The 12094-nt window shown below is 44.2% G+C and overlaps 1 protein-coding gene across 1 annotated transcript in view; it reads left to right on the forward strand.

The window, feature by feature from the left end:
* NFAT5 (nuclear factor of activated T cells 5) overlaps positions 1-12094 on the forward strand; it is a 161774-nt gene extending 149680 nt beyond the window's left edge. Inside the window, 10 exon segments of the mRNA XM_030582298.1 lie at positions 1214-2853; positions 2855-2943; positions 2946-3182; positions 3185-3244; positions 3247-3375; positions 3378-3516; positions 3518-3565; positions 3567-3676; positions 9097-9343; positions 10997-12094. Coding sequence (XP_030438158.1) covers positions 1214-2853; positions 2855-2943; positions 2946-3182; positions 3185-3244; positions 3247-3375; positions 3378-3516; positions 3518-3565; positions 3567-3676; positions 9097-9335 — 2691 coding nt within the window. The 3' untranslated portion in view covers positions 9336-9343; positions 10997-12094.

Here is a 12094-nt window from a genome sequence, read left to right on the forward strand (position 1 = left end):
CTAATAGTGACCTGTTCTGAGCAGCAGCCTTTTCTGTTGACTTGGAAGAATGAGGAGCAGCAAAAAGGAAAAAAGCAAAATATACAGGTAAGTTGTGAAGTGCTTATCAGCTATGAAAATCAGGTCAACTTTTACACAATTGCCTAAATATGCAATTGTTTAAACTTTTTGCATCCAAGTTTGAAGCTGTTGACCTATATGTCTATGAAATGAATGCTACCACTTCTTGCTAAGAATTTAGATGACCTCCCACGAAGGAAAAACTGTCTGGATTCTAAGACGTGCTTCCCCAATGTCAGAACAAAAATCAGCTTAAAAGTTAAGGGTTGCAAACCAATTTCCCATACTGATCAGCTTTTACTATCAGCTTTTACTGTTTTTACTGTTAATGGCTCAAAACCAAAAACTGAGCAAGTTATTTTATCCTACATCTGGCTTATCGCTTCACAAATAGGAGTTTCCCACACTGATGCACATAACCCTTCCCTGCTGTACTGCAGGGGTTGGCAACCTTTCAGAAGTGCTGTGCCGAGTCTTCATTTATTCACTCTAATTTAAGGTTCCGTGTGCCAGTCATACATTTTAATGTTTTTCAAAGGTCTCTTTCTATAAGTCTATAATATATAACTAAACTATTGTTGTATGTAAAGTAAATAAGGTTTTTAAAATGTTTAAGAAGCTTCATTTAAAATTGAATTAAAATGCAGAGCCCCCCGGACCAGTGGCCAGGACCCTGGCAGTGTGAGTGCCACTGAAAATCAGCTTGTGTGCCGCCTTCGGCATGCATGGCAGAGGTTGCCTACCCCTGCTGTACTGGATCACACCACTGGTTCATGAAGTCCAGTGTTTTGTCTACACTAGTCCACTATCTGATACTTCAGAGAAAAGTGAATAAACCCCCACTTCATATATCTAGCCAATTCTGCAGAGTACAGGAGTGAAAATTCCTTCCTGGTTCCATTCAGTATCAGTTTATGCAGTGAAACAAAAGGTTTGATTGTTCTTATTTTAGCATCATCATAACAAATGTTATTGGTTAAAATTTTGAATCCCCTTTTAAAATCAGCTACAGTATTTGACTGATCTCTTGTGGCAGTGCAAGTCATCTTATTAACTATAACCATATCCTGAGGCATCAGTGAAGTTTTCTAAGCATGACCAGAGTAATCCTATACACTTTTTAATGTGTACTGCTTTTTTTTTTTCCCACCAGGCTACAAAGGTGGTTGGACCAACTCAACAAACATTAGAAAATATGTCCAGCATATCAGGAAATGGAATCTTTTCAACTGCTGCTTCTCATTTACCTTCTGAGTGTGAAAAACAGCAGCAGATACAGCCTAAAGTGTATAATCCAGAGACTCTGACTACTATCCAAACGCAGGACATTTCACAGCCTGGTAGCTGTCCAGCTGTCTCTGCTCCCAGCCAACTGCAGAATAGTGATGCACTATTGCAACAAGCGGCACAGTTCCAAACTAGAGAGTCCCAATCCAGAGAGGTGTTACAATCAGACAGCACTGTAGTTACTTTGTCACAGTTAACTGAGGCTTCGCAGCAACAACAGTCAACATTATCAGAACCAGCACAGACACTACAGCAACAAATTTCATCAAGTATTTTCTCACCAGCAAACAGTGTGAGTCAGTTACAGAACACTATACAACAACTGCAAGCTGGCAATTTTCCAGCCAGCACTGCCAGTGGAAGCAGTGGAGATGTTGATTTGGTCCAGCAAGTCCTGGAAGCTGAACAGCAGTTATCTTCTGTTTTGTTTTCTGGGTCAGACAGTAGTGAGGATGTTCAAGAGCAGCTCAGTGCAGACATTTTTCAGCAAGTTGGTCAAATCCAAACCCGTGTAACTCCTGGGATATTTTCCTCATCAGAGACAGCAGTCCATTCCAGGCAAGAGAATCTTTTGTCTGGAAGAGCTGAAAATGTACATCCACAGCCTGAGAACTCATTGACCAATCAGCAGCAGCAGCAGCAGGCAATGGAGACTTCTGCAGCAATGGTGATTGGAATGCAGCAAAGTATGTGCCAGGCTGCAACACAGATGCAGTCGGATCTGTTCTCCTCAGCAGCTTCGGGAAATGGAAACCTCCAGCAGTCCCCTGTTTACCAGCAAGCTTCCCACTTGCTAAGTGGGCTATCAACAAGCGAAGACATGCAGATGCAATGTGAGTTATTCTCTTCATCTTCTGGTGTTTCAGGAAATGAAACTACTACTGCTCAGCAGCAAGTCTCGACAAATGGCTCTACCATGTTTCAGACATCGAGTTCTGCAGATGGAAAAGAAGCTTCTGGACAGAATAAACAGATGCAAAACAATGTGTTTCAGACCATGGTTCAGATGCAACACAGTGGGGAAAGTCAGCCTCAAGTTAACCTTTTTTCATCTACGGAAAACATGATGGCCGTTCAGGCAGGTGGAACTCAACAGCAGGGAGCTGGACTGTTCCAGCAAGGTGGGGAAATTATGTCTCTTCAGTCAGGGAGTTTCATGCAGCAGTCCCCACATTCACAGGCTCAACTTTTTCACTCTCAGAATCCCATTGGTGATGCTCAAAATATATCCCAGGAAAGACAAGGGTCTATTTTTCATAGTCCAAATTCCATTGTCCACAATCAGACCACTTCTTCTTCTTCGGACCAATTGCAGCCTCCAATGTTCCACTCCCAGAACACAATGGGTGTATTGCAGAGCTCTTCTGTACCTCAAGACCAGCAATCAGCCAATATGTTCCTTTCCCAGAATTCAATGAACAATCCTGTAACTCAAGAAGAACAGATGTCATTCTTTACAACACAGAATTCCATTTCTCCACTTCAGACAGCCACAAACACTGAGCACACCTTCTTTCCAGCAGCAGGCACAGATACCCCACATTCAGAACCCTATGATTCCCCAGGATCAACCCCAAGCTCAGCCCACTCAGCAGGGTTGTTTCAGCCACAAGTATCATTAGGCTCCCTCCAATCTAGTACAATGCCCCAGAACCAACAAGGGGCTATCTTCCAGTCTCAACATTCAATGGTTGCTATTCAAAGTAGCCCTCCATCCCAAGAACAGCAGCAAAAGCAACACAAAACCCATCCCAAAAAAAAAAAATCAAAAAAAAAAAAAACAGCAGACATGATGTTCAGTACTCAGAATACGAGTACAGTTGCTTCTCAGAAACAGACTTTGATTTCAACCCAAATCAAAATCCAATCACTAATCAGGAGCAGCAGAATCAATCTCTCTTCATGCACAATCCAATATGGCGCCAATGAATCAAGATCAACAGCCCATGCAGTTCCAGAGTCAAACAACAGTGACTCCACTTCAGAATCCTGGGTCCAGCCAGCCAGAGACACAGCAGCCCACCATGTTTCAAACTCACCCCAGATTCAGTTGGTTCAAGGATCACCAGGTTCTCAAGAGCAGCAAGTCACCCTCTTCATCTCTTCAGCTTCCATGTCTGCCTTGCAGAATAGCATGAGCCAGCAAGAGCTGCAGCAGTCTCCCATCTACTTCTCAGAACAATATGACAGGTATTCAAGGAGCTGCTTCTCCTGCACAGCAACTCTTCTTTGTTTCACAATACAACCGGAAGTGCTATCAACCAGCTGCAGAATTCTCCTGCTTCATCTCAACAGACTTCAGGAATATTCCTATTTGGGATTCAAAATAGTAAGTGTTAAAAATCCTTGATTCTAATATTACGGTTTAGAAAAACAGCTACTTTGGAGGCTACCAAATGTAATTGTGTTTGTACAACTCTGTAGAGGTGTAAAGTGCTAAGTGGTAATGGTTACGGTCCTTTTGTTGAAAGTGTTAGTCATTAAAGGCAGGAAATAAGTAAATAACACCCATGCCTTTTGAGAAACTTCTGTCATCTTCAGTGGAACATGCAAAAAGTTTACGTGTGTATAAGCCAATACAGTTGCATTTCTGTTGGATATACACCATTTATCCCAAAATATTAAAGATTGTCTATGAAACCATGGTGGTGGAAAGGAAAATGTGAAATCTGTGCTCAGAGTTAGGCTTCATAGAAGAGGGTCTGTTCTAAATAGTTAATTCATGCTTAATACTTATACAGAGGTAATAAAAGGACGTGTTTCAAAGTCAGTGAAGTTGTTTTTAAAATAAAGAGCTGGTTAGTACCCCGTGTTTTCTCCCTGCGAAGGTACTTGCATACTCTAATCAACTTCTCTCTCAATCTTCTTCTTTAACAAGCTAAACCAACTGTCAAATTATTTTTGTGGTGCTTTTCTGTGCTCTCTCCAGCTTTTCAATGTCCTTTTAAAAATGTCACACCAGAATTGTCCCCAGTATTCATGTATCAATTTTGCTAATGCCATGTTAGTGCTAAAAAGGCCAATTCAATTAGGGTGGATGTGACCCATTCCCAACAGTTGACAAGGTGTGAGTATCAACAAAGGGGAAAATTATTTTTTGTAGGGACCCAGCCACTCACAGTCTTTATTCAGGCCTAATTTGATGGTGTCAAGTTTGCAAATTAATTCCAGTTCTGCAGTTCTTCATTGAAGTCTGTTTTGAATTTTGTTGAAGAATAGCCACTTTTAAGTCTGTTATTGAGTGTCCAAGGAGATTGAAGTGCTCTCCTACGGTTTTTGAATGTTACAATTCTTGATGTCTGATTTCAGCGCTGCAAAGCGCCAGTGTAGACAGTGCACCAGTACTGGGAGCCACACCTCTCACAGAGGTGAATTTTTTAGAGCCAGCGCTACGTCACGACCATGTGCAATGCTTTAACATTGCCAGTGTAGACTAGCCTTTATAGAACCCTATGTAGCTGCCAGTATAGTAGGATCCACTTAATCGCCTCCCTGAGAAATGGCATACCTTTTTAATTGGGATGATTGCCAGGGAATGTATTCAATGTAGTGCATTTAATTAACTGGAAACAGTGAATAAATGGCACAACTGATGTATTTAAACAACACGCATCTGGTTCTGCATGTAGTCTAGTCCTAGTAAGTTATACTGGTGTTAGCTGGTATTTGCTAACATACATTTCCCACCATGCAGTTTTCAGTGTTTCTTCACTCTCTGTTACTTAGGGTTACCTTTTAAACACACAGACACACACACACACACCACACTCACTCACCCACACCCACCCACCCACCCACCCACCAACTAATATATATTAAGTATTTAATTGCTCTGCAGTATGCTTTTCTCTAAAGTAGTTTGTGAAATTAAAATGAATACCTCTCAGGAAAAAGTACTGTGTTTTGCTGAGACCTGGATAGTCTGATCCTCTGTGTTTCCCCACTGATTTCATTAGCAGGACAGGACGCCATCTGCTATTTTTTGGGGTTTTTTTAATTCTATCATCTTTTTCTATAATAAATAACCAATTAAAATCCTTCAGCAATAGCGCTTATCTAAACTGGGAAAATGATTACGCTTGTCCATGGTAGGAATTTTTTTCTAAACAAATGATAGCTAGCATTTTACAGTCCTAGTGTAAGCAGGGCAAGTTTTAGTTTTAACATGAGTGAATGAAATTCATGGGAGTACATGTACATAAGATCATATTCAAAAATGTCAATAACCGATTGATGAATGTACACAACTTTTATTTTACAGCCATGTGCAGTTCTGAATTGCTTAATCTCTAGAGATATTATCTAAATGCAGCAGAAACTTCAGAGAATTCAGAATGAAGCCAATCTATGAAGATGAAGTTCTGCAAAAGTTTATACTAATGCTTCACATGTTTGTTCCTATTTTACCTAGCAAGTAGTGATCAACTCTGTTAATGCCTATTCTGAAGTTTCTTGCCAGTCATGATAAATCTCCAGCTGCATTTAATTCCAGTCCGTGTTCAATATAAAGTAATTCTAACTGTGTTTAAGGGTGAATGGAACTCCTTTTAGTACATATACCGAGAAAAAGGCACCTTACCCTATTTTAAAGCATTTTTATTTCTTCAAAGCACTGTACTGATATCCTCCTGATACCCTATAGTAATGTGACATGGAATATATGGCAATTTAAGAGTACTTCCAAAAGTAGGCGTTCAGGTGTAGTTGTCATGACGCATGGATCTTGAACCTGGGTTTGCAGGAGCAGCCATGCTCCAACCCTCCACCTGGCCGCTGCTGACAGTCCAACAACTGCTTGCCAGGAAGACCAGTCCCAGTTTGAGGCTCTACCCCAGAGGTGCTACTAGTGGAGTCTCAGAGCAGCTGATTGTCCCACTGGCCCTACTTAAGCGAGCAGCAGGAACAAGAAGCTGTCTGAACAACTAGGCTGCTCCCTGTTCTGAACTGTGTGCCTTGTGCTTCCTGCTGCCCCGATTTGAGTTTCTGGCTTCCTGACCCAGCATGATTCCTGGCATCTGATATGTGGTTCTGATCTCCAGTTTGTCTCCTGGCTGTGACTCCTGGTATTCTGACCCAGCCTGACTCTGGTTCCCAACTCAGGGTCCTGATCTCAACTTTGTCTCCTGCTTCTGACCTCTCGGTATCCTGACTAAGCTGACTCTCGACTCCTGTCTCTTGAGTGTGGACTCTGGCTCTGACCACCAGGTCTGGCTACCCACAACCCAGCCATGACAGCTTATTTGGACCACAATAATGCTATGGGACTGAGCCCAGTGCGAGAAGTATGGCCCAGCAGCACCACCACAGTCACTGGATGCATCAAGCACTGTAAGCCCAAGTCGTGCAGCTCATCAGGGAGAAGTAGTGGCTGCAGAAGCAAGTGGGGCAGCTCAGTTTCAAGAATACCATGCTGCGACCACCACTTGCAGTGCCTTGCCCTGAACAGGGGCCTGCGATATCCTTGCCTGAATGTTTCAGCGAGAGCCACCAGTGGTTCAAGGGTTTCATGAGTCAGTACCACCTTCTGTTTCTGATGTGTCTCAATAGCTATGCCTCTGACTAATCCAAGGTGGCCTTCGTAATCAGCCTGCCTACAGGAGATGCATTAGACTGGCCTCCCCTGCTGAAAGGCCATAGCCGGTGCTGTTGAACTGCAGTGCCTTTCTCCAATCAACATCAATCAAGTTTGACCCTTGCTGAGCTCGAGCAGCCAAGGGCACACTTCTGCCACCTCACAGTGGATACAGACTGGAATGAAGCAGCACAGCTCTACCGGTTCTGGTGGTGCTTGCGGAAAGAAATCAAAGACTAGCTGGCTTGTGTAGCGATGTCTACTGGCCTAGATGCCCTTATGGATCTTGCCATCTGCATAGACTATCGGCTGCAAGACTGAATGGAGGAGAAGAGAAGTTCCCTGCAGTCCTTCTACCCACATACCATGACCTCATCTTCTGTATCACCTGGTGAACCTATACAAGCTGATACAGCTTGTCAACAGCTCAGTCATGAAAAAAAAAACAGTGCTTTCAGCACCACCTGTGCTTCTACTGTGGCAAACCTGGTCACGCCATCTCGGCCTTCCCAGTACAAACACGATGCAACTTGGGGAAACAAGCCAGTCCAAGCACAGATGGGGGGAATCGGCCTGGTCCTTGAGAGAAGAGAATTTCCCTGTACTCTAATCCTCTCTGAGAGAGATCCTGAGCTCCATCCAGGGGCTTCGCATTTGTAGGTGCCTATTGAGCTGTCAATCCAGGGGGACATCTAACAGATTCCTTTCCAATAGGCCTTCATCAATTCAAGACCAGCGGACAATTTTATGGATGCAATTACAACAACAGAAGTCCATGGCAGACATGACAGACTATTGATGGCTCCCAGATGTCTTCAGGTCCAGTTATGGAAAAGACTGTCCCCCTGGAGGTCTTTATTCAGGAACACTAAGCAATAATACAATTTAGTGTGATCCATTCCCTGCATTTTCCCCTGATCCTTGGCATCTCCTGGATAACCATTAATGATCGCCCTCATTTGCTGGCAAGAATAGGTCACTTTCCCATCAGAATACTGTCAAAGGCTTAGCCAAGGACCAGTAAGTGTTGCAGCCAGGCCCAAGTAGGTATAATCACTCACATTGAAATGCCTACTGAAAGAACTATGGAACTCCCCCCAAGTACTGTGACCATGCTGATGTCTTTGAGTAGAAGGATGCAGAAAGCCTCCCCCACATCAGGACTGTGATTGTCTCATAGAACTGCAGTCAGGTGAAGATTCCATTTGGATGAATATATGCAATGTCAGAGCCTGAACTGGCTGCATTGCAAGAAAACCATGCCTGGGAGTTCATCTGCAAGTCAGCTTCACCAGCCGGTGCCTCAGTCCTTTTCGTAAAGAAGGACAGCATCCTCTGCCTCTGTCAATTACCAAGCACTAAATCAGATAACAATCCAGAACTGCTACCCACTGCCTCTAATCCCTGAGTTGCTGAACCATGTGGGGGCCACCCATGTATTCATTTAACTGGCTCTCTGGAGAGCATAATACTTTTATTCATATCTACTGTTACCTCTGAATACATGCTGTGTTGAAGTAGTTCTGTGACTTGTGTGGATTAAGTTTGGCAGTTCGTCTGCAGTTGGGTCATTGAATGTACTGCCAGAAGCAAGGGGGAAGCTGATAGCTAATGGCAGTTGCAGATTTATGGCTATCTAGTGTGTAGATGGATACTGGTGACTGAACTGAAAGGGGATGCATACATAGCTAATACTGAAAGAGGCCAGGCACACTTCCCACTGGTTGCTGGGATTTAATAGTGTAGTTTTAACAGAAGCCCAGACCTTCAAAAGTTCTTGTACTAATCCCAGTTTGTCCTTGTACACTGGCAAACTTGGATGCCTAATTGATGCAAATGCAAAGCATGTGTACTTTGTGCATCCTCTTCTGCAGACTTGGACCTGAATAAAGATGTTTACACTAGTATGTTAACAAACTCTTTTTATAAATGGATTTCCAAGTTTCAATATCCATGTGTGAAGACTTAGATTCTATTCCTGGCCCTGCTGCTAGCCTGATGGGTGACCTTGGGCAAGGCACTTCACTACTTTGTGCCTCAGTTTCCCCACCTGTCAAAGAGCATAACAATACTGACCTTTGTAAAGCCCTTTGAGATCTACTGGTGAAAAGTGCTAGATGAGAGCTAGGGATTATCATAATCATTTATTGTATTTATGTTCATTTCTTTCTTAACAGACTGTGGCCAGCTCTTAACCTCTGGACCATCTGCATTGCCAGATCAGCTGATGGCTATAAGTCAGCCAGGTCAGCCACAGAGTGAGGGGCAACCTGCAGTGACAACACTTCTGTCCCAGCAGATATCTGAGAATTCTCCACTACCTTCATCTATGACAACTAATCAGTGTATAGAGAAAATAGATGACTTGCTTGTGTCATTACAAAACCAGGGGAACAACATGGCTGGCTCATTTTAATTGGCCAAGTAAGAAGTGAATTTGGGTCTGTGGGTCTTCTTGCAATGATATTTAGTAAGTTTTTTGTATATGCCAAAGAGCCTCTTGTTTTAACAGACGACGACTTTGCAATGAAGTCACAGTGCATGCTGAAATCAGCTAATATATCTCTATGCCCTGAAAGCAAGTGTATAATTTCTAATAGTCCAAAGTAGGGAGTATTGCTGTTCATCAAGAGATCAGAATCTGTAGAAAATAATTGATCAAGTTTGGGTTTTGTTCTTGAATTGCTATTGGTTGTTCTGTTCCCTAGCATTGCAGTCTAATAATTTTAATGGCAAAGTTAAGGTGAATGGATCACTTTCAGCTTGACCTGGCATCTCTGAGAACTGTCACCAAATCTGGTTTTAGTTAAAACTTTGGGTTTATTGTGGATGCATTAGACTCCACTTCAGAGTGGGCAGAGGTGGGCAAACTACTGCCTGCAGGCCACATTCGGCCCACAGGACCGTCTTGCCCGGCCCTTGAGCTCCCAGCCAGGGAGGCTAGCCCCTGGCCCCTTCCCTGCTGTTCTCCCTCCCCCACAGCCAGCACTCTGGGCAATGGAGTTGCGCTCTCCTGCTGAGCAGAGCGGCAGCATATCTAGCTCTGGCCGAGCGGCGCGGTTGCCAGACATGTTGCTCTGAGCGGCATGGTAAGGAGGCCAGGACCGGGGGGTTGGGTGAGGAGTCCTGGGGCACAGTCAGGGGACAGGGGCAGGGGGCGGTTGCATGGGGCAGAGGTTCGGAGGGGGCGATCAGAGGACAAAGAACCAGGGGGGTTGGATAAGTGTGGGAGTCCTGGGGGGCCTATCGGGGTGGGGGTGTAGATGGGGTCAGGGAATGGAGAACAGAGGGTTGGAAAAGTGTGGGTTCTGGGGGGCCCTGTCAGGGGATGGGGGTGTGGATAGAGGTCGGGGCAGTCACGGGTCTGGGAGCAGGGGGGTTGGATAGGGGCTGGGATCCCGGGAGGGGGCAGTTAGGGGACGAGGAGCAGGGTGGGTTAGATGGGTTGGCGGTTTTGAGGGGGGCATTCAGGGGGCGGATAGGGGGTTGGGGCCAGGCTGTTTTAAAACCCCAGTGTGGTCCTCAGGCCAAAAAAGTTTGCTCACCCCTGGTCTGTAGTCCTCAGAGCCCTCCCCATAGTGCTGAAGTAGTTTGCGTGAGAGCAAGGTGTTGCAGGAAGTGGTGTTTATTGAAAAGGCACCACTTGCTGAATCGTTGTTAGAACTGAGCCAATACAACAGCATGGAGCTAGGAAGTGTCTGTTGCTGGAAGGTGCCGTTTCCCCCTACATCGGAGGCAAAGCTCTGTTCATGTATGAGCATTAAATGTATATGGGCTCTTCAATCCAGGTATAGCCACAGCATCTGAGTATAACCACCTTGTGTAATGATGATCTGCCTCCCAAAAAAACCCTGAAGTTTCAGTTGGGTGTTATGCTCTTCACTTTCTGAGCTAAACTGTTTCGTGATGATGTTGTAAACTGGAAAATAGTTATCATATTCTGCCCAAAGATGGCTGCATTTTGGCACTGGGTGTAGATTTGTTTCTGTAGTTTGTAAAGTGCTTTCAAATGAAGGAGCTACATGCAGGATGAGACTTCACTAGTTATGCCTAACTCTGTTTTGTTTTTAATTTCAGAAATTCTGTGAAGGAAAAGATGATTTCCAAGATCCCCTCAGACCTTGTGGCTCTGGATTAGGGTTTATGGAGCTGAACTGTTCTGTTAAAGAATGGCCTATACCCAAGCAAATGTGTAGACTTCACTCCTTTTCTAAAGAGCACATATGCTGCCTACTGCAGTGTCTAGCAATTGAGGCTATAATGATAGCATTTGAGACTCCTGAAGCCAATAATGGCTGAAAAGCTGTGCTTTGTGTTACAGGGGGTGGAACTGAACGGTTACCACATTCCTAGGCCCCATTAGTCAATGGGCTGCTATTTTAATTCAAAGCATGACTGCTCAGCTATTATTGTTAGAAAATAACACATTATCATGTTTACTTTTTCTTTTCTTCCCTTTCTCCTTCACAACCCCTCTGTCGAGTTGGAAAGCTTGTGAAGCAGTACCATCGTGTGCCCTAGCTTGCGCTGTGATTCGTGGCATAGCTGTCAGTAGAGCTAAAGGACCATTGCAGGGATGTGTTAATCACAGCTGCTGCTGCTGCTGGTGGTGGTGGTGATGTATATAATATACAACCAGAAAATCTGCTACAATTCTAGGAGCAGCCAGAGAGATGCGGGTGCTTCCCATCTGAGGGTGTGATTAACAGCTGTCTGTCTGTACTGATGGTTTTAGATATAAACGGCAAAGAGTAAGAATTAGGTGGCTCTGTCCAAATGAAGGGAAAAGTCACAGTAAATTGTGTTCTAAAATCCTACCTTCTAAAATAACTTCAACTGAAGAGAGCCATCTGCCTAGCTGAGCAAACAGCTTAATGCCTCTCACTGTTTTGGCATAGATTAGAACTTGAACATTATTCCTTCTCATGCCAGGCTGCCCTCTTTCATTCTTCCCATGCTCTTCCCGCCCTCCTCCTAATTGTATATAGTTGGTTTCCTAAGCAAATACAAAGATGCTACTGGTTTTAGAAACTGAAGTAACTCTTAGGTGTCCAAGGCACCTCTCACTGTGGTATCAAAATGCCAAGCCAGTGGCTGCATCTATGGGTATGGCTACACTTGCAGCTGTACAGCGCTGGGAGTTACAGCTGTCTTCGTACAGCTGTGTAGGGACAT

Source organism: Gopherus evgoodei, chromosome 12 (assembly GCF_007399415.2).
Source record: "Gopherus evgoodei ecotype Sinaloan lineage chromosome 12, rGopEvg1_v1.p, whole genome shotgun sequence".
Taxonomy (NCBI): Eukaryota; Metazoa; Chordata; order Testudines; family Testudinidae; genus Gopherus; species Gopherus evgoodei.